This window comes from Chlorocebus sabaeus, chromosome 20 (genome assembly GCF_047675955.1).
Source record: "Chlorocebus sabaeus isolate Y175 chromosome 20, mChlSab1.0.hap1, whole genome shotgun sequence".
Taxonomy (NCBI): Eukaryota; Metazoa; Chordata; class Mammalia; order Primates; family Cercopithecidae; genus Chlorocebus; species Chlorocebus sabaeus.
The window spans coordinates 89680496-89702491 of record NC_132923.1 but is presented as its reverse complement, the minus strand read 5'-3'; the positions used below and the strand labels follow the sequence as shown (position 1 = coordinate 89702491).

Here is a 21996-nt window from a genome sequence, read left to right as displayed (position 1 = left end):
GGCAGAGATTTTCAGGGGTCCACAGGACTTTGAACCTGTAGAGAGTTTGGAGGCATAGGAGAAATGTAAGCAAAGGTAAGAAGGCTGAAGAGTGTCTGTGCGCGTGGGGGATGCCTTCCTTTTCTGTCCTTTGTGCTATGTCCAGGAGAACAGAGAGGCCTGGGTTTGATTGCTCAGTACCTAACTTTCTGACTTACATGCCATGGTATATGGTAGTAAAACCTGGAAGGCTGGAGTCCTGAATTCCAGCCCCAGCTCTTGCTTACAACACGGTGTGAAGTTGAGCAGGTCCCATCTCTTCTTTGGACCCCGGGGTCCTCACGCATAGGAGGACTAAGTGATTGCTTAAGGCCCTCAGGCTCTCACACTCTTGGATACCTGATGTCATCTTTCCATTGTGTTTGTGATTAGCCCCTCCCTCACCCCTTTGTGGCCCCAGACCTCCCATGAAGAGGCAGGACACAGAGCTCTCCCCAAATCCATCCTTTTCCTGGAGTTCAGCCTCTGACCAGGAAGTGGGAAAACAGGATTTCCTCTGAGGATGTTCTCTGTGACCCAGACAGTTCCGGTATGGGGAGTGGGGAGGAAGAGATAGGGAGCATCGTCCAGGATTCCAAACCTTGAAGCACCTTTTCATGGGCTTTATGTTTTGAGCTCCTTAGAAACTGAATGCTTAATTCAGAGCTGAAGAAAGCCATGTTGGTACTTTGAACAGATATTAGTTAACATTGTTGTGGGGAATGACAGAATTTCCTTTTAAATTATGAAATATATTAAACACTATATTAAATAAAAAGTGAGGAAATCTCACTTCTACCTGTGGAAATCCTTCAAAATCTTTCAAAGACCAACCCCAGTGCTTTCTCTTGCAGGAAGCCTTTCTCTCCTCTGGATTTTCAAATAACTGCTCACATATGATTTCCACACCATCATTTCATACAATTACAGCATATCAGAGACACTCAGGGTTAACTGCTTAATCTCAAAAACTGGGAAACTAAAAACCAGTGACTTGTCCATTGTCACAGAGTTTGGGGCAGAGCAACAGGAACCCAATTGTTGCTGACTCCTAATTTGGTGTTCTATCTACTTGTGTGTCTTTTCTTTCCTATGTTTGCTTCCCTTCCCCAGATCCTCTGTTCCAAATGCTATACCTATTTATAGCTCCCTGCTTTTGCAGAAGTGGTTCCCTCCATCAGAAATATCCCTGACTCCTCTTTTCTTTCCTATTGCTCCTGATTCTAGGAAAATGTCACTGCCCCTCTAGAATATTCTCAAAATAACCTCCCAGCTTCTCTCATATTCTCACATGTTGTGTAGTTTCATTATAAGCACTTATCTAATGGTATTGCGAATGTTTGCATGTCTCTCCCTCATTAGACTGAATTCCTATAGGGCACATTTTGTTCATCATCTTATGCTCAGCTTCTAGCTCACTGTCCAGCAGGATCAACATTATTTATCTGTTGAGTGACTAGGTGCAAAAATGATACCTGTGTGGAGAGGAAAGGTGGAGGGAGTGGCTGCATTGGGCTAGATGCTGTGGAGGGACACTAGGCTGGTGTCCTGGTTGTTAACTATAAGTGTATGATTTTACCCTGTTATACTTTGTGTCTGTCTCATCATTGGTAAAAAGGGATCAATTTTGCCCGTCATACATATTTCAGTAGGGTTTTGTTGTGAGAATTCTGTGTAAAAAATATGTGGAAAAGCACTTTGCAAAGTGTGAAGGAATCTGCAAACGCCAGACATTATCAGGAAATTTATATTGCTGGTATAAGGGCCTCTCAGTTAATCTAGGAGGCTAGGAAAGGTTCTGCCTTCATGAGCAATGCCTAGAAAACAAGGGCACAGAAGGAACTTTTTGTTCCTTCAATTTCCTAGAGCCCTTATAGTACAGACTCAGTACTAGTTTATCACATTGTAAAATCAATGGAAGTGAACACTTTAACATTAACAGAGCTGGGGTTGCTTACTTCAGAACACATGAGTAAAAAATGATTGTCTCTGGTCTTGGCTAACAGGCAAGAGACTCCTTCCTGAAGAAAATGAAAGTGGGGCAGCTTGGAGGACAGCACAGTATTTAAAGACAGCATTGGCTGTAGTATTTGAAATAATTTATTCAGCTCAAGATCTATTTCTTGCAGAAAGCTCTTCCTGAATTCCTCAGGCCTGAGAGGTTGTATTTCTCAATGGCTTAGTAAGACCTTGAGCTCTAGAGTTGTACTTAAACTTGAATCTCTGGTAGCAACTTACTTGGGTAAATTACTTCCCTGAAGCTCTTCCCTCAACTATGAAGATAACAATCACTGTCTTAGTCTGTTTTTATTGCCTATAACAAAAATATCTGAAACTGAGTAATTTATAAAAAGGAATTTATTGTTACAGTTATGGAGGCTGAGAAGTTGAAAGTTGAGGGGTTGCATCTTGTGAGGGTCTTCTTGCTGGTGGGGACTCTGCAGAATCCCGAGGTGGCACAGGGCATCCAAGGTGAGGGATGCATCCAAGAGCATGTTAGCTCGGGTCTCTCTACCTTTTTTTTTTCTTTTTTTGTGAGACAGGGTCTCACTCTGTTGCCAGGCTGCAGTGCAGTGGCGCAATCTGGACTCACTGCAACCTCTGCCTCCGAGGTTCAAGTGATTCTCCTGCCTCAGTTTCCCGAGTTGCTGGGACTATAGGTACGCACCACCACGCCCATTCACCATGTCGGCCAGGATGGTTTCAATCTCTTGACCTCGTGATCCGCCCGTCTCAGCCTCCCAAAGTGCTGGGATTACAGGCATGAGCCACCAGGCCTGGCCTTCCTTTTCTTATAAAGCCACCATTAATCCATGAATCTATGAACGGATTAACCCATTTAAGAGGGCAGAAGGTTCATCACCCAATCGCCTCTTAAAGTCCCCACATCTCAACACTGCCACATTGAAGATTAAGTTTCAACATGAGGTTTGGAGGAGACAGATATTCAAACCATAGCTATCACCAACTGGGGTCAGCCAAGAGGCTTAAATGAACTAATGCATGTGAAGTGCTCTGCACAATGACCTGTGAGCACACAGTAAGTCTTAAAAAGACGGACATGATCACCAGTACATTGTTGTGGCTCCTTAGAATCTAGATCACTCATGATGGCTTTTCGTCACACTCTCATAACTCTTGTGACTATTTCCTGGGTATATCTGTTTTCCGTGGAATCTTTACAGCTGGTAAAGGTAAAGATTTAAACAGTATCCTTGCTGTTACTGTTTAAAATGTCTACATTTTAAAGGATACTGTTTAAAATGTCTACATCCACTTCTGGGGGGCTTAGCACAGGGCAGGATAAGGCAGAGGACAAAAGTGGAGCATGGAGTAGTTACTGATTTAAACTAATCGGCAAGGGGATTAGAGGTTGAGTGAGGAGACTTTTGGCGAAGTGGGATAAGAGTGGTTGCCAACTGGCCAGGACTCGCACTAACGGGTTTGTTACCCAGAAGTTAGGTAATATCAGTTCCATCATTTTCCTATGCCATTTTGAAGTAGCATCCATGTTATCTTATAAACAGTATGTTGCAGGACTGGAGGAAAGAAATTCAGAGATATGTCACTTGAGAGGCAAGTATCTCCAAAGTTTTTTTTTTTTTTCTTTTTTGAGAACAGAATCTAACTCTGTTGCCCAGGCTGGAGTGCAGTGGCACAATCTCGACTCACTGCAATCTCTGCCTCCCAGGTTCTAGTGATTCTCCTGCCTCAGCCTCCCAAGTAGCTGGGACTATAGGGGTGCAGCACCACACCTAGCTAATTTTTGTATTTTTAGCAGAGGCAGGGTTTCACCATCTTGGCCAGGAAGGTCTCGAACTCCTGACCTGGGGTGATCCACCCACCTTGGCCTCCCAAAGTGTTGGTATTACAGGCGTGAGCCACCGCGCCCAGCCTAAAATTTTAAAATCCAATTTTCGCAGTACTAATGCTTTCTCTAAAGATGCCTAAAAGTTATCATAGCAACTAATTTACCAAATAACTTGTGTTAGGCCATTTTTGCATTGCTCTAAAGAAACATCTGAGACTGGGTAATTTATAAAGAAAGGAGGTTTGAAGTGGTGGGGAGGGGGGTAGGCGCCATACACTTTTTAAGCTTTTAAACGACTAGATCTCACCTGAACTCACTATCTTGAAGATAACACCAAACCATGAGGGACCCGCCCCTGTGACCCAAACACCTCCCACCAGGCCCCACCTCCAGCATTAGGGATTACAATTCAACACGAGATTTGGGTGGGAACAAACATCCAAACTCTATCAACCTTCTCATAGTAGAACACCTTCTAGAGTAGGCTTCAGTAATGGTTCCTCTTCTCTTGGCACATGTTTAGTAGAAAGAGACATTGTTCTGTTGAATTAATCTGCAGTCTAAATTCAGGCTCCAAAACTCCTTAGACATTTTAATTAGATGTGGCCTTGGCCAGGTGCAGTGGCTCACGCCTGTAATCCCAGCACTTTGGGAGGTCAAGGTGGGTGGATCACCTGAGGTCAGGAGTTCGAGACCAGCCTGGCCAACACAGTGAAACCGTGTCTCTACTAAAAATACAAAAATTAGCTGGGCATGGTGCCACACCCCTGTAGTCCCAGCTACTCAGAAGGCTGAGGCAGGAGAATCACTTGAACCCGGGAGGTGGAGGTCGCAGTGAGCCGAGATCATGCCACTGCATTCCAGCCAGGGTGAAAAAGTAAGACTCTGTCTCAAAAAGAATTAGATATGGCCTTAAATTAGATGTGATAATAAGTGATCAAATTAGACTTTGCCTAAAAAGCTTAGGCTCCATTTTTACTATTAAGATAGCTTCTTGTTTGGTATAAACATTACAGGACTCCCAGTGATAAAGGTACTTGATGAGGCTGTCAGTTAATTCACTTTCTCTGTTTCAATAGTGTGCAATATAAATCTTACCTACATTCGTTGAGTGAAACTGAGGGCTAAACAGAAGACACTTGAAGTGGCATTGACAATTCCATTATGTAAACTTACTCCAATAAAACATGTAAGCAAATTTTTATGCTATTTATTAAAATAACTAAAGCCCCAAACAATGTGCATGGAAACACAGGGCAAGACATTGCCATTTACATGTCTTAATTTTAATCATCATTGCCATTTACATGTCTTAATTTTAATCATCATAGCCATTTACATGTCTTAATTTTAACTTGAAAGAGCAATGATGTAGGGAAAGATGCACTAACTGGTCCGTGGCTCCAGTGGGGAACAGTAGGGAGCCACCATGTTGCTATATTTGGGCTTGCTACTATAAAGCGGTATCAGGTTGTCTTGGAAAGCCACAGTTGGGTTGAAAATGGATCCAAAGTCTATGTATTTCCAGTTTACATATCAACTTTGATATGAAACAACGACATCTCAATTTAACTTCATCAGAAAAGCTTTATCTTTCAAGTCAATGAAGACTCTCATCTATATTCAAATATAACAATTTAAGACCTTTTAAAAAAGGTTGCGGGGGATGTGCCAGGAAAGAACTGATACACTCAACGACTTGGATGTATCTTAGGACATCATGCCAAGTGAAAACAGCCAATTTTAAAAAGGTACACACTGTATGATTCCTTTTATATAAAAGATTCTCAAAATGCCAACATTCTAGTGGTGGAGAACAGATCACTGGCTGTTGGAGGTTAGGGTTGGAGAAACTGTGTTTCAAAAGGCTAGCACTAGGGAGTTTGTGGTGATGGAATAGTTCTGTATGCTGACTATGGTAGTAGTTATGTGATTCTATAAAAGACAAAATTTCAGCCAGGCGCAGTGGCTCACGCCTGTAACCAGCACTTTGGGAGGCTGAGGTGGGCTGATCACGAGGTCAGGAGTTAAGAGACCAGTCTGGCCAACAAGGTGAAACCCCGTCTCTACTAAAACTACAAAAATTAGCCAGGCGTGGTGGTGTATGCCTGTAATCCAAGCTACTCGGGAGGCTGAGGCAGAAGAATCACTTGAACCCAGGAGACAGAGGCTGCCGTGAGCCAAGATCACGCCACTGTACTGCATCCTGGGAAACAGAGCAAGACTCCATCTTGAAGGAAAAAAAAGGTAAAATTTCATACAGCTATACACCAAAAAGTAAATAAATGAGTGCATGTAAACACTTGTGAAACCTGAGAGGTCTGTGGTTCAGTTATTAGCATTATAGCCAATGTCAATTGCTTGCTTTTGTTCATTTACTATGCTTATGCACAATATTATCACTGGAGGACACTGGAAGAAGAGTATATGGGAACTCTGTATTATTTTTGTAATTTGGGGGCAGGCTAAGAGTTTTTTAAAAAGTGTGGAATAAACTATAACAGAGAACAAAGGAAAATAGTCAATCTAGACATTTTTATTAAGTTCTATTAAAAAATATTAAGACATTTGAAAAACTCAGAAAGTTTATAAAACATACTCATACTCAATAATTTTCTTATTCTTTGATAGCCAGCGTGACATGTTGACGATGTTACACTAAAACCAACCCACCACACTGCAAAAAGTTGTATCTCCAGAGTTTACTAAACATGCATCCTAATTAAGAGGAAATACTCTTGTATAAAAGAGTGTGTTATTTTTATTATTTTCAAAAATAACTTTTCCCTTAAACTCAGAAAGGGCTGATTTCGCTAATTTACCCTATACCATGATAACTTATGTTCTTGTAGTGATATGGGATAAATGCAGAGATGAAACATGCTAGAACTTCTTAAAATGTACAGTATAGCTGGGTGCAGTAGCTCACGCCTGTAATCCCAGCACTCTGGGAGGCTGAGGCGGGCAGATCACCTGAGGTCGGGAGTTTGAGACCAGCCTGACCAACATGGAGAAAATCCGTCTCTACTAAAAATACAAAATTAGCCAGGCGTTGTGGCACATGCCTATAATCCCAGCTACTTGGGAGGCTGAGGCAGGAAAATCACTTGAACCTAGGAGGCAGAGGTTGCAGTGAGCCGAGATCGTGCCACTGCACTCCAACCTGGGCTACAAGAGCAAAACTCCATCTCAAAAAAAAAAAAAAGAAAAGAAAAAAAAACTAAAAAAAGTACAGTATAAAAGAGCAGTTGAGACTCAGAGCTGGGTAGTATTTATCTACTTAAATTTGTAGGAATAACTGATCTCGGGGTTTGTTTTTCTTAAAGGTTTCAGTGATGTTGAACAACTCTATTTGAACAATGAGAACTTAGTCCTATCACTAGTCAGCCATCTCACAGAAAAAGTCACTCTTCCCAGTTGGCTGCTACCAAGAAACAGACTGACTCCAGAATGATCAGGAAATCCCAAAACTACCACAAGGCTCTCTGGCTTCCCTAAGTATCTTCAGGAGACACCCTGTCCCTGTATTAAAAGAGCAGGGAGTTAAAAGGTTAAAATAATTTTGGTAACTGTCTGAGATGTTTTACATCTAAGAAGGTGCCTACTGAATTCATGCTATTCATCTGCTTTAGAGTTTCAGAAGGTTGCAGACTTTCAGGAAAAATTGCAATGTCCCTTTCATTTTCTTTCTCAAGATGTTGAGTGAACTCTGCTTTCCCGGTTCGAAGGTTCACTGCAGGACTTGGTTTAAGGTTCTTTAATAAGAAAGTTGGCTTTTCAGTCAACTGCTGTTTTGCTTTTGTCTGCAAAACTTCATTTGTAATATTTCTTAATACTGGCATATCTGCGTTGGTGCCCACAGATTCACAGTTAGAACAATTAATTATTTCATGGTCATTCTTAGAAGGCTCTTTCTGACCACCAAGCTGTTCAGGTATGGATGTATGGTTCTGATTCAACAAATGTTCACTCTTGCTATCTGCATTGTCGGGAGGCTCCTCTTCATCTTCACTATTGTCACTGCTTTGTAGGAGTCCATATCTCTTCATATATTTTTTGGTTGCAAATGACATGTTGTTTGGTGAAATTAAACTAAGCCCTACTGTGCTTCTGTCTGTATTAATATGGAGAAGGCTGAATGGGTCACAATTATTTTGGTTTGATCGAGTGAGAGACAGTTGTGACAGCTGATTTTCATTTAAATATTTCAGAGCTATAGCATTTGCCTCCATGCTCAAATCCACACCACTGGGGCTTAAGCCACTCATGCCAACATTAGCAAATGACATGCAGTTTAATCCAGAGATCACTGCTTCTGGGCTGATGCATGCCAACACACTGAAAGACACAAAGCAGTAAGCCATCATTTACCATATTCTAAGTAATACCTAGTTCTCAATGCGTTCCATTCTATGCAAGCAACAAAAGATCTTGAGCTTTAAGTTCATGGTCCTTTTATCTAAGTACTCAGACATCTAAGTCTTGATGATCCAGATACACAAAGGATAGATATGGGCTGGGTACAGTGGCCCAAGCCTGTAATCCCAGCAGACTGGGACACTGAGGTGGGAGGATTGCTTAAAGCCAGGAGTTCAATATCAGCCTAGGCAATATAGCCAGATCTTGTCTCTACAAAAAAATTTAAAAATTGGCCAGGCATGGTGGTGCACATTTATAGTCCCAACTACTCAAGAAGCTGGAGGATTGTGTGAGCTCAAGAGTTCAAAGTTACAGTGAGCCATGATCATGCCACTGTACTCCAGCCTGGGCAACTGAACAAGACTCTGTCTCTTAAAAAATAAAAAATAAATAAAAAATTAAAAAAGGGATAAAAATAATAGCCTAGAAGGTAATCCATGATTTACAGGTTGAAAGTGGAATACAAATTAATTTTCCTAAATCTGTATATCAGTCATGGTTTTAACAACAAATACAAGGCCTCAAATGTAAAAGTCATTCAACGTAACTATGAGTCATTTAATTTATGACTATTAACCCAAATAGCACAAGAGATCAGCTAATGTTTAATGTAAAGTAAAACATAAAAATAAAATCAAACACAAAACACATTTGATTATATAACAGTACAAGTTTTGGTAAGTAGCTCAGAAAATTAAATTGTTCATAGTTGAGGAGATTCCATTTGCAATGAATAAAAAACATCAACCAGTCTCTGGATATAGGCTTATACACACACACACACCCGAATACTTTTTTCATTAGTCATAATCTTCAACTTACTTTGATTAGTGTTAAGCCAACTGACTTACCTTTTCCTTAGTATCACATATATAATAAATAGCTGCTATTTTTTTTTTTTTGAGACAGGGTCTTGCTCTGTTGCCCAGTCTGGAGTGCAGTGGCAACTGCATGTCATTTGCTAATGCTGGCACAATTACAGACTCAGGCTGGTCTCAAACTCCTGAGGTCAAGCGAGCCTCCCTCCTCAAACTCCCAAAAGTGATGGGATTACAGGCGTGAGCCACTGCACCTAGCCTGCTAATTATTGAGTCCTTATATATGCCAGGTACTCTGCTAAATGCTTTACATGCATTATTCATATACATTCCTCACAGTAACCTTTCTCAGGGAGGTATTCCCTATCGAATATTTCTATTTTATTCTCCATTTCAACACCTTACATTCCCTTTCCACTACTTTTCTGTTTTCTTTTTGGCATTTATCGCAGTCTATACATTGAATACACATATCTACATATTCAATCAATGCTTGATTCTTATTTACTGTCTAGCACCCTCATGAAAGCCAATGAGGGCAGAGTTTTGTCTGCTCCCCCAGCCCCCACTGCAGTATCTTTGATGCCTGGGACAAGTAGTAGGCACTTAATAAGTACTTGTTGAATGAACAAAAGAAGTAGGTACTATTGTTATATTTATCTCAGTTGAGAAAGCTGAGGAATAGAGATTTGAGCTAATTTTCTCAAGCTAAATAGTACATAGCAAGCTGAGATAAACCATGACTGCCTTACTCTCTGGGGCTCTGTAACCACTGTTTTACTGTACTATATTCAGTAACTTGGATTTTTTCCATCAGAGTCCTTTGTGCACTATTTGTTGTGGTGAACATTATATTCTAGTCAAATATGCTATGGCTTTCTACATCATCCCATGAAGAAATTCAGCTGTTTTATATGTGCTAGCCACTGCTTGCATTCACAGACCCACAACAATCAAACAACCATTATATATTTTCATTCTTATAAGCACCTGAAATTTGCAAAAAACTGTTTCCAACCATTAATAATCCCTGAAACCAGGCTGGGCATGGTGGCTTATGCCTGTAATCCCAGCACTTTGGGAGGCCGAGGTGGGCAGATCACCTGAGGTCAGGAGTTCGAGACCAGCTTGGCCAACATGGCGAAACCCCATTCTACCAAAAATACAAAAAAATTAGCCGGGCGTGGTGGCGGGCGCTGTAATCCCAGCTACTCTGTAGCCTGAGACAGGAGAATTGGTTGAAGCCAGGAGGTGGAGGCTGCAGTGAGCCGAGACTGCGCCACTGCACTCCAGCCTAGGTGACAGAGTGAGACTCTGTCTCAAAAAAAAAAAAAAAATTCCCTGAAACCAGTGATGCCATCACCAAACAATGGAACAGTGTGCTCAATAATGCTGGTCTTTATAACCTTGAAATTCTTCCTTAACCTTCTTGGCATTTAATGCTTTGAAGACTATTTTAATAAGATTAAAGAGATACTACTAATTTATCCAGACATTATTCTTTCATTCATAGTGACAATACTTTTGGAAGTCTTTTTCTACTTTGCCTATTTCCTCAGTCTATAGATAATATTAATGTAAACAATGTGATAAAAGCAAAGAAAACTTCTAATTCAAAATGTTAAATATTTAAAGAAAGCAGATCTAATTTGGGTGGTTTTTTTTTTATTTTTTATTTTTTATTTATTTATTTATTTTTTTTGAGACGGAGTCTCGCTCTGTCGCCCAGGCTGGGGTGCAGTGGCCGGATCTCAGCTCACTGCAAGCTCCGCCTCCCGGGTTTACGCCATTCTCCTGCCTCAGCCTCCCAAGTAGGTAGCTGGGACTACAGGCGCCCGCCACCTCGCCCGGCTAGTTTTTTGCACTTTTTAGTAGAGACGGGGTTTCACCGTGTTAGCCAGGATGGTCTCGATCTCCTGACCTCGTGATCCGCCCGTCTTGGCCTCCCAAAGTGCTGGGATTACAGGCTTGAGCCACCGTGCCCGGCCTTTTTTTTTAATTAATTAACTTTTTTTTTTGAGATAAGGTCTCACTCTGCCACTAAGGCTGGAGTGCAGTGTCGCAATAATGGCTCACTGTGGCATCGACCTCCCAGACTCAAGTGACCCTCCTACTAAAGCCTCGCAAGTAGCTGGGACTACAGGTGCATACCACCATGCCCAGCTAATCAAAAATTTTTCTTTTTGTAAAGATGGGGTCTCACTATGTTGTTCAGGCTGGTCTTGAACTCCTGAGCTCCAGTGATCCTCCCATCTTGGCCTCCCAAAGTGCTGGGATTACAGGCGTGAGCCACCATGACCAGCCTCTAATTTTAACTAGAGCTTCTTTTATAGAATGGTTAAAAGATCCATAAAGTAGTTAATATCAGTTTAGAAGGCTATTCAAGTTTCGATGCCTGACACAAGCTAGCCAATTTCAATTTGGAGGGTGGGGCAGGGGCAATGAGATATCATTACTTTAATAGTAAAACAAATCAAGACAGGCACAGTGGTATGCACACCTGTAGTCCTAGCTTCTCAGGAGCCTGAGGCAGGAGGATTGCTTGGGCCCAGGAGTTCAAGGGGCCAGCCTAGGCAAAATAGAGACCACATCGCTAAAAAAACAAATCAATAATACTCAGAACCAAAGCATATAAACACTAGGGTAATTAAGACGAAAAGCAAAAAGGAATCCGCTCCACTAATCAAATCCTAAAAACCTAAGCACAAATATATGCCTATGTTAAAATCTCATTAGATGTACAGCCACAAGGAATGATGAAAGTCCATGAATAAATCTGAGTAAGAGAGCCACATGCCAACAATTTATGGGAAGCTCTAAAATTATTCCAACTCAGATGAAAATCAAGACTGCCATCTCTACAAATAAAAATAAGCCAGGTGTGCTGCTGTACACCTGTAGTCCCAGTTACTCAGGAAGCTAAGGTGGGAGGATCACTTGAGCCCAGGAGATTGAGGCTGCAGTGAGCCATGATTGTGCCACTGCACTCCAGCCTGGGCAATAGAGCGAGACCCTGTCTCTCAAAAAAAAAAAAAAAAAAAAATCAACTTTGATTCATGATCCTATTTGAATCCAGATTAGTTATCTACTACTTATCCTAAACAGAGTTTTTCAACTACTAACCAGATAGTCAGGAAGCAAGGTAAAGAAGCAACTAGAGAGACTGTTTGAGACAGGTTTTGAATTCAAAAAGTCGCTCCAATTGGGAACCTATGTGTAGAGGTTGCTTCTAGACCTCGAACCCACAATCTCCATTTCCTGCACAATTTCTAGGTTTGTCTGGCACCCTCTTTCCCTGCCTTCCTGCCTTTAGACTCTCTTAATCTCTGCAGCATTCTATTAACAGGAAAATAGAAAGCAGGTCTTCCTTCCCCTGCCTTAGCCACTCTCCTGGTGGAATGATGTGCTCCTGGAGTCCAGAATTGGAACATGAAATGAGTTTTCACATCGATACAATGATGAAAGATGTCTGGTTTACAGAGCTAGAGGAACAGTATGGATTATAAGGATTAGTTTCCTAGAATATTTAACCTATAATTTGTAACAGTTTCTATAGAAAAATGTGTCTTAAATTCTAAACAACTGCCTTATAAACTTTTAGTATACCATTTATATTATACCTACACACGTTAAAAAGATAACAATATAAGGTCTTAAATACTGACAGTAAATACTACAAAGACACTAAAAATGAACCTTCACTGTACGCTTCAGTGATGACCTGAGTAGGAGGAATGTTGTTTGTTCAGCAAATGACTCATTGAAGGCCCACTAAGTTAGTGGTAGAGGCAATGAGGATTTAGAACTATGCAAAATCTTCGCCGGATGTGGTGGCTCATACCTGTAATCCCAGCACTTTGGGAGGCTGAGGCTGGCAGATCACAAGGTCAGGAGTTCAAGACCAGCTTGGCCAATATAGTGAAATCCCATCTCTACTAAAAACACAAAAATTAGCCGGGCGTGGTGGTGCGCACCTGTAGTCCCAGCTACTCGGGAGGAAGGCTAAGGCAGAAGAATTGCTTGAACCTGGGAGGCAGAGGTTGCAGTGAGCCAAGATCATGCCACTGCACTCCAGCCTGGGCGACAGAGTGAGACTCTGTCTCAAAAAAAAAAAAAAAAACTTGCTGAAAATGCTGTCACAAGTACATGCTACAATTTACTGAGAACAAGGCAATTTAAGAGTACAAAACATCGGCCAGGCGCAGTGGTTCACACACGTAATCCCAGCACTTTCGGAGGCCAAGGCAGGTGGATCATCTGAGGCTGGGAGTTCAAGACCAGCCTGACCAACATGGAGAAACCCTGTCTCGACTAAAAATACAAAATTAGCCGGGCATGGTGGCGCATGCCTGTAATCCCAGCTACTCAGGAAGGCTGAGGCAGAAGAATCCCTTGAACCCGGGAGGCGAAGGTTGTGGTGAGCCGAGATCACGCCATTGCACTCCAGCCTGGGCAACACAAAAGAAACTCCATCTCAAAAAAAAAAAAGAGTACAAAACATCAATACACTCTGAGAGGTCCAAAGAGGTGACATCTGAGTTCAGCTTTGAAGGATAAGAAGGATTTTGGCAAGGAGAAAGGTAAAAAAGAGCATCTCAGATAAAAGTAACATCAAGGAGTCTTGCAAGTGCCAATGGCAAGTAGGCTGGAACTTGGTGGAGAGTGGTAGGCCATTATACTCAAAAACTAAGTTTAAGTCAAACTGAAACAATGCGAATTAATCAGGTAGGCCTCATATAGGCTGGGAGGACATTCCAGACGTAAGCCTAAGATAACTGGGAAACAAAATTTGACTCTTATGTTGGAGAAACTATTGCAGTACAGTTTCATATTTAATCAAAATGACATAGAGATGATGGCACATGCCTCTGGTCCCAGCTACTCAAAAAGCTGAGGCAGGAGGATTGGCTTGAGCCCAGGAATTTGAGGTTACCTAAATTATGATTGTACCATTGTATTCCATTGTATTCCAGGGTGACAGGCCTGGGTGACAGAGCAAGATCTTATTTTTAAAAACTAAAAAAAAAATTTTAATATACAGAAATTGCATCAATAATAAAATATAACTTTTAAAACTTTAAGGTATTTTTGGTCTTAATTAGTACAGATCTTTAAAAGGGACCATTTTGATGTAATTACAACACAGTATGAAAATACTCTTAAAGTTAGCTACCTCTCCTATGTGATTCCATGGCATTCTCTATCCTTCCATTTCACAGCAGGTATAAAAGATATTGACTATCTGTGTCTTCCCCACTGAACTGTAAACTCTATGGGAACAAAGATGTCTTTCTTTACCAGGTTATTTTGTGTATTATGATATCTCTTATAAGCTGGCTCACAGTAGAAACCCAGTATGTATTTGTTGAAGTTAATGTATTGGTGAAATGGTAGCTGGCATACATGTATACATGTAGCTGGTAATAATACTTACTCTTTCAGAAAGCAACTTAGCAACGGCTTTAAAATTTTTGTATCATTTTATCTTAGTCTTTCCATTTCCAAGATTCTATTCTAAAACTGAAAAGCAATATTTGCAAAAGATCATCATAGCAACATTTAAAATAGTAAGAAACTGCAACTAACGTGACAAGTTTGTTCTCAGTTCTGACAAGAGGGGAAGGGTTAGGATACATAGCCTCTATCTTACAACATGGATAAAAAACTCCAAAAATGCTAGCCTCGCTCTTCTACACTATTGGCAGGAATATAAACTGGTACAACTATTTGGTGAGCAATGGTAGTAGTATCTACTAAGACTTTGAATGCACATACTCTTTGATCCTGCCTATTCAGGAATTTATCTTACAAAGATACTTGTACCTGTAGAATGATGTTCACTTAGGATTGTTTGAAATAACAAATAAGAGATTTGGCTTAAAGGTCCATTAATAGAGCACTGGGATTCAATATATTCTAGTACAAGGGTACAAAAGAATATTATGCAGCTGTTTAAATATATGAGAAAGAACTGTATATCCCTATAAGGAAAAGTATCCAAGATATTATAATATCATGTTTAAAAAAAAACAAAAACAAAAAAACAGACCAGGAGCAGTGGCTCATGGCTGTAATCCTAGCACTTTGGGAGGCCAAGGTGGGAAGATTGCTTGAGTCTAGGAGTTTGTTTGAGACCAGACTGGGAAAAACAGCAAGACCCCATCTCTGCAAAAAATAAAAAATTAGCCAAGTAGTGGTGTATGCCTGTAGTGCCAGCTACTCAAAAGGCTGAGATGGGAGGATCACTTAAGTCCAGGAGGTTAAGGCTGAAGTGAGCTGTGATCACGCCACTGCACTCCAGTCTGGGTGACACAGTGAGACTGTCTCAAAATTAAAATTAAAAAATCAAATCACAAAGTTTATCACATACACATATACGTGAAATGCATGGAACATTTCTACAATACAAAAGAAATGGTTAAGAGAAGTAACTTTTTTAAAATTTTTGTGAGACAGTCTTGCTCTGTCGCCCAGGCTGGAGTGCAGTGGCGCAGTCTTGACTCACTGCAAGCTCCGCCTCCAGGGTTCATGCCATTCTCCTGCCTCAGCCTCCCAAGTAGCTGGGACTACAGGTGCCTGGCACCCAGCTTGGCTATGTGTTTTTAGTAGAGACAGGGTTTCACTGTGTTAGCCAGGATGGTCTCGATCTCCTGACCTCGTGATCTGCCCACTTCGGCCTCCCAAAGTGCTGGGGATTACAGGTGTGAGCCACCGAGCCTGGCCTTTTTTTTTGAGACTGAGTCTTGCTCTGTCGTCCAGACTAGAGTACAGTGGTGCGATCTCGGCTCACTGCAACCTCCACCTCCCGGGTTCAGGCGATTCTCCTGCCTCAGTCTCCTGAGTAGCTGGGATCACAGGCTCCTGCCACCGCGCCCAGCTAATTTTTGTATTTTTAGTAGAGACAGGGTTTCACCATCTTGGCCAGGCTGGTCTCAAACTCCTGACCTCATGATCCACCAGCCTGGCCTAAGAGAAGTAACTTTGGAATAGTCAGGCAGGAATGTGGGGAGTTGTGGCGCTTGCATTTTATCTTACACTCTCTTCTGTATTGTTTGTTTTTTAAAACCATCCATTTTTATTACTTTTTAAATTAGAAAACAAAAAATAATTAACAGAAAATATGCTAGCCTTAATAATGTAATCTCCAGATTTTTTTTTTTTTTTAATAAGTTATGTGCTGAGGTCATCTTTGGTAGAAAGGAATCTGAACAGAAGGATATGACCAGTTGGGCACATTCCTAGAAAAAAGAAATGGTTTTGTTTTTTAGATGGCACGATTGTGTAACTGTACATCCAGTAGCTGGCACAGACCTTATCACCTCCAGAAAGACTTTTCAGATGCTACCAAGCGAAACTCCTTTCTCTTTCCTCAAGTCTCCTATTTTGTTGGCCTATCCAGCCAGGAGTCATCCCATAATATCTCTCAAATTACTTATGTATGTAACCCTCTCTCCCACAAAAATGAAGAATCTCTTATTCATCATGCATATGGTAGGCCCTGAATAAATGGTGAATCAACTGAATTGAGGCACAAACATAACTTTTCTGATGAGATTGCCACAATACATCTAGCCAATGATGGGCAAAAATAAATAAACATTTATAAAAAATAAAATTTATTCTCCCTTTAAAACAAAATTGTAAAAGTTACCTGGCGTGATCCACGTTATGTGCATTTTTCTTCACTTTAGTGGGAGAATCAATTTTTACTCCAAGGCTTCTTAGTTGCTTAAGAGTTGCATTAAGAACACAATCTTTGTCCACCAGTCTTGAATGATGTGTGTTTTTCTTTGTATGGTAAACATTTTGGGTTCTGGTGCATTCATGACTGATAATTACTGCTTTGGTAGATGGCTGCTCAGTTTCCTTGGAGGAACTACTCAACAGGTGGTTTACTTGACCCTGACAAAAAGAAAAAAAAATTTTTTTTGAAAAATCACTATTAACAATGTTAGGGTTGGGTGTGGTAGTTCATGCCTATAATCCCAGCACTTTGGGAAGCCGAGGTAGGAGGATCGCTTGAGCCCAGGAGTTCAAGACCCTGGGCAACACAGTGAGATCCTGTCTCTACAAAGAACTAAAAATTAGCTGGGCATGCTGGCACACGCCTGTAGTTCCAGCTACTAAGGAGGTTGAAGTAGGAGGACCACTTGAGTCACGAGGCTGAGGCTGCAGTTAGCTGTGATTGTGCCACTATATGCTGCGTGACAAAGTAAGACTCTGTCTCTAAAAAAAGAAAAATTAAAAAAAAGTTAAAAAACAATTTTACAATAAGACCTTAATCATACAATAAGGCCAGGGAAAATCAGTATCTTGTCAAATTCCACAAAGTATCAAGTAGGCAGGTATTATGTATTATTTGCAGGTATTATGGAGTTTTTATAGAAGCACATCCTAATGAACAATTTCATCAGACCCTAGAGAAAACAGAATGTTTGTTCAGACTTCATTCACTCAAAAACCAACATAGGCTGGGCACGGTGGCTCACACCTGTAATCCCAGTCCTTTGGGAGGCCAAGGTGGGCAGATCACTTTAGGTCAGGAGTTCAAGACCAGCCTAGCCAATATGGTGAAACCCTGTCTCTAACAAAAATACAAAAATTAGCCAGGTGTGGTGGCACGTGCCTGTGGTCCCAGCTATTCGGGAGGCTGAGGCATGGGAATCACTTGAACTCAGAAGGCCCAGGTTGCAGAGAGCTGAGATGGCGCCACTGTACTCCAGCCTGGGTGACAGACAGACTCTTGTCTTAAAAAAATAAATAAATAAATAAAAATAAAAACCATCATATTTAAAAATCATTTGAGTACAGGCGCATGGCTCAAACCTGTAATCCCAGCACTTTGGGAGGCCAAGGTGGGCCAGGAGTTCAAGACCAGCCTGACCAACATAGTGAAACCCTGTCTCTGCCTAAAATACAAAAATTAGCCGGGTGTGGTGGCGTGCACCTGTGGTCCCAGCCTCTTGAAAGGCCGAGGCAGGACAATCACTTGAACCTGGGAGGGATAAGCTGCAGTGAGCTGAGATCATGTCACTGCACTCCAGCCTGGGCAACAGAGTGAGACTCTGCCTCAAAAGAAAAAAAAAAAAAAGCCAGGTGTGGTAGCAGGTGCCTGTTAGTCCCAGCTACCTGGAAGGCACGAGAATCGCTTGAACCCGGGAGGCAGAGGTTACAGTGAGCTGAGATCATGTCACTGCACTCCAGCCTGGGCGACACAGCAAGACCCTGTCTCAAAAAAAACAAAAACAAAAACAAACAAACAAACAAACCTCTTTTGAGTAATTCTCCAAGTATTTTCGAAGATTTATGCCAAATTTTTTATAAAGAACTTTTAAATAATGCTTTCATTTGAAAAGTGATAATACGTTTCAGTTATAAATTAGGCCTTTATGATATTCACAGAATTAGGCTCCTTTTCTTCTCACTTTCTAAAAGTAAGAACGACCTGTGATACTATTTCTGCATATTTCATTCCCTGAGCATACAAGCTGCTAGCACCAGTCTAGGACCTAGCAAGCAAATAACAAATAAGTGTTCATTGATGAATACATAGGGCCCTGTGAAGTATGTTTAATTAGCCTTCTCACAAATGGACAAATCAAATGCTCTACAATTTGGATGAAAGTAACAGTCAGGGTTTCTCTATCTTTTAAGTCCCAGATCACATTTTAAGTTTTATAAGACTAGTTCCTCCAATCAGAATTATCCCTTTTATTCTGTGTTCTCTTTGCTTTACACTACTACTCCTCAACAGCCTGTCTTATAATTGTTTACTAGTCTGCATGTGCTGTTGTTTCCCCTAGGCTCTCAAGGGCACAGAGTGTCATATTCACCTTTATATTATCGATTTCACTGAGCCTACTGTCTTAGACTAAGCTAAGTATTTAATAAACATTGGCTTACCTAAACTAAAATCAGTAAATATTATCATAAATATCCCACTACTTTCCAATTTTCAAATTTCCAAGAAAGTTGCTTATTTTCTAATACTAATTTTGGTTTGAATTAGGCATATCAATATTTACACTTTAAAAATAAAGCTGTGTTTTTCTAAGTACTTAAGTATATTTACAGTAAATTACTGAATTTAAGTTATAATTTATGAAAAGCTAAAAGAAATGCTACATTGTCAATTAGGCAAAAATCTTTTTATGTTAAGGTCTCCATCAGTTTAAACCTAGGAAAAGCTTAACTAGTATATCCTATACTAAATAACCTTCTCAAAAAGATGAAATGATCTACATTTTCTTACCAATAAATCCTGGTAAATTTTCTGGTTATCTGATGGTTGATGAGGCAAGGGTTGCATTACTTGCTCAATTTTTGGTTCCTCTGATGTTTCAGAATTGTTAGTGGCACCCCCTGTTGGTCCAGTCTGTAAACACATGCTTATACTTTCTGCCAGCTGGCCATTTGGAAAGAACACAGGTACATCAGGTTCTTTTCTCACAACTAGAGAAGAGCTGCTGGGAAGGATATATAATGTGTTAGTCACTGAGGTACCTTTAACATATAATTGAAATGTAGTAACTTTACAAGAAAGGGTTAAGACTCAAGCAGCATCTGGTTTGTATTTTTAGCTCTTAGTGATGCTACATAAACATCCCATCTTAGCCAGGTGCAGTGGCTCATGCCTGTAATCTGTGTTTTGGGAGAGCAAGGCAAGAGAAGTTTGAGGTGAGAAGTTCAAGATCAGACTGGGGAACACATGGAGACCCCACTTTCACAAAAAATTTGTTTTAATTAGCTGAGTGTGGCACCATGTACCTGTAATCCTAGCTGCTCAGGAGGCTGAGCAAGAGAATCACTTAGCCCAGGAATTCGAGGCTGCAGTGAGCTATGATTGTACCATGTACTCAGCCTATGCATCAGAGCAAGGTCCTGTTTCTATAAGAAACAAAAACGAAAACACTCCATTTTAACAGGCTGCATATAAACGAAACCATGGTACCTTTTAACTTGTGTTACTTATATTTAAGACAACTTTCTTTGAAGCCTGGAAAACAAGCTGTTGACTTCTCCTGAACTTGATGGCAATGGAAATTTTTAGAATATTTAAATATTTTAGATATGTTATTTGTTCATTTCAAGTTTTTTATTTTTATTTTTTTTAAGACAGAGTCTCACCGTGTCAACCAGGCTGGAGTGTAGTGGCGTGATCTCAGCTCACCGTAACCTCTGCCTCCCAGGTTCAGGCGATTCTCCTGCCTCAGCCTCCTGAGTAGCTGGGATTACAGGCATGTGCCACCATGGCTGGCTAGTTTTTCTATTTTTAGTAGTGATGGGCCTTCACCATGTTGGACAGGCTGGTCTCAAACTCCTGACCTCAGGTGATCTGCCTGCCTTGACCTCCCCAAGTGCTGGGATTACAGGCGTGAGCCACTGCACATGGCCTCAAGGATTTAAAAATATCTGTCTTGGTGTCTAACCTAGGAAGCGAAAAACAAAACTGAAAAAGAACAAACCCAAAACATTAAAGATTACAAGGGTCCTTAATAAAATAACACCAAGCGCTAGATAGCTCCTTTCACCATGTGAGGACACAACGAAGAGGCATAACGATGAACCAGGAAATGGGCCCTTACAAGACATTACATCTGCTGGTGTCTCAATCTTGGAGTTTCCAGCCCTCAGAACAATGAGAAATAAATTTCTGTTGTTTATAAGTCAAAATAAATAAATAAATGTCTACACTCTTTAGGGGGAAGAAAAAGAAATAAATAAAAATGCCAAATCTCAACAAAAGATTAAATAAAAAAATTTAAAATGCTTCTAATATGCCAAGTATTATCAGGTATGTCCAAAGCACAGCTTCTAAAGAAAAATATGGATCATTTTAAAAGAAAGTCTCTATAAATACTTCATACCACTACTCACTGCTGGGAAAAGGTAATCAATAACCAATTAAGCTGCAAGGCAAATAAATTTATCTTTCACAGACTGCTTCAACATCAGAAACACTGATCCAACAAGACATCTAAGGGGGACTGGAAACCCCAGAGTTGGGTTTCATCTATAAATACTCAGCAGTGGGAACCAGAGCACAAATCAGACCAAATGTGCGAGAAGGATCCCAGAGAAGCACCAAAACCACCACAGATAACACTGGAGAAAGTATTTATTCCAAATCAACAACCCAAATCGATGCTGAACAAAGATTAGATTTACATCTAGTTATGTGGTGGGATCAGTTAATTAATTGCTCTGAAAAAGCAATTAACTTCATTCTATCCATTAACTCAGATCTGTTTCTAAAGTTAAAAAAAAAAAAAAAAAAAAAAAAGGGCAGAACAAGGGCATGGTGGCTCACACCTGTAATTCCAGCACTTTGGGAGGCCGAGGCAAGCGGATAACTTGAGGTCAGGAGTTCGAGACCAGCCTGGTCAACATGGTGAAACACCGTGTTCACTAAAAATACAAAAATTAGCTGGGTGTGGTGGCATACACTTGTAATCCCAGCTCCTTGAGAGGCTGAGGCAGAAGGATCTCTGGAAACCAGGAGGTGGAGGTTGCAGTGAACCAAGATCACACCACGGCACTCCAGCCTGAGTGACAGAGCAACACTCTATCTCAAAAACAAAACAAAACACCGCAACAGATTGGATATTTTTAAAAATTCCAATCTGAAAACCCCGATTATTCTAGGAAGTAGTCTGAGTTTACAGAGTTAAGTCAAGGAGAATAAGTAAAGATCCCATGGTTTGCTCCTCTTTGTCCTCAGTTTCTATAATTATTCTAAATAAACTGCAGACCTAGTTTGGGGCTCACCCCATGGGGAACCAGACACTGGGTCGAACTGTAGTTTTTTTTAATTAATTATTTTTTTTTGGCCGGGCATGGTGGCTCACACCTTTAATCCCAGCACTTTGGGAGGCTGAGGCGGGCGGATCATCTGGGGTCAGGAGTTGGAAACCAGCCTGGCCAACATGG

General features: G+C 40.8%; 1 protein-coding gene across 3 annotated transcripts in view; it reads right to left on the bottom strand.

The window, feature by feature from the left end:
* Positions 1–6347: 6347 nt before the first annotated feature.
* STIL (STIL centriolar assembly protein) overlaps positions 6348–21996 on the bottom strand; it is an 80734-nt gene continuing 65085 nt past the window's right edge. For 2 of the 3 annotated variants that reach the window (XM_037999543.2, XM_073007326.1), the window contains 3 exons: positions 19319–19532; positions 16718–16968; positions 6348–8167 (listed from right to left, as the gene is read on the bottom strand). In XM_037999543.2, coding sequence (XP_037855471.2) covers positions 7381–8167; positions 16718–16968; positions 19319–19532 — 1252 coding nt within the window. In that variant the 3' untranslated portion in view covers positions 6348–7380. The remainder of the gene's footprint in view (positions 8168–16717; positions 16969–19318; positions 19533–21996) is intronic. The other variant, XM_073007325.1, reaches the window with a different exon arrangement.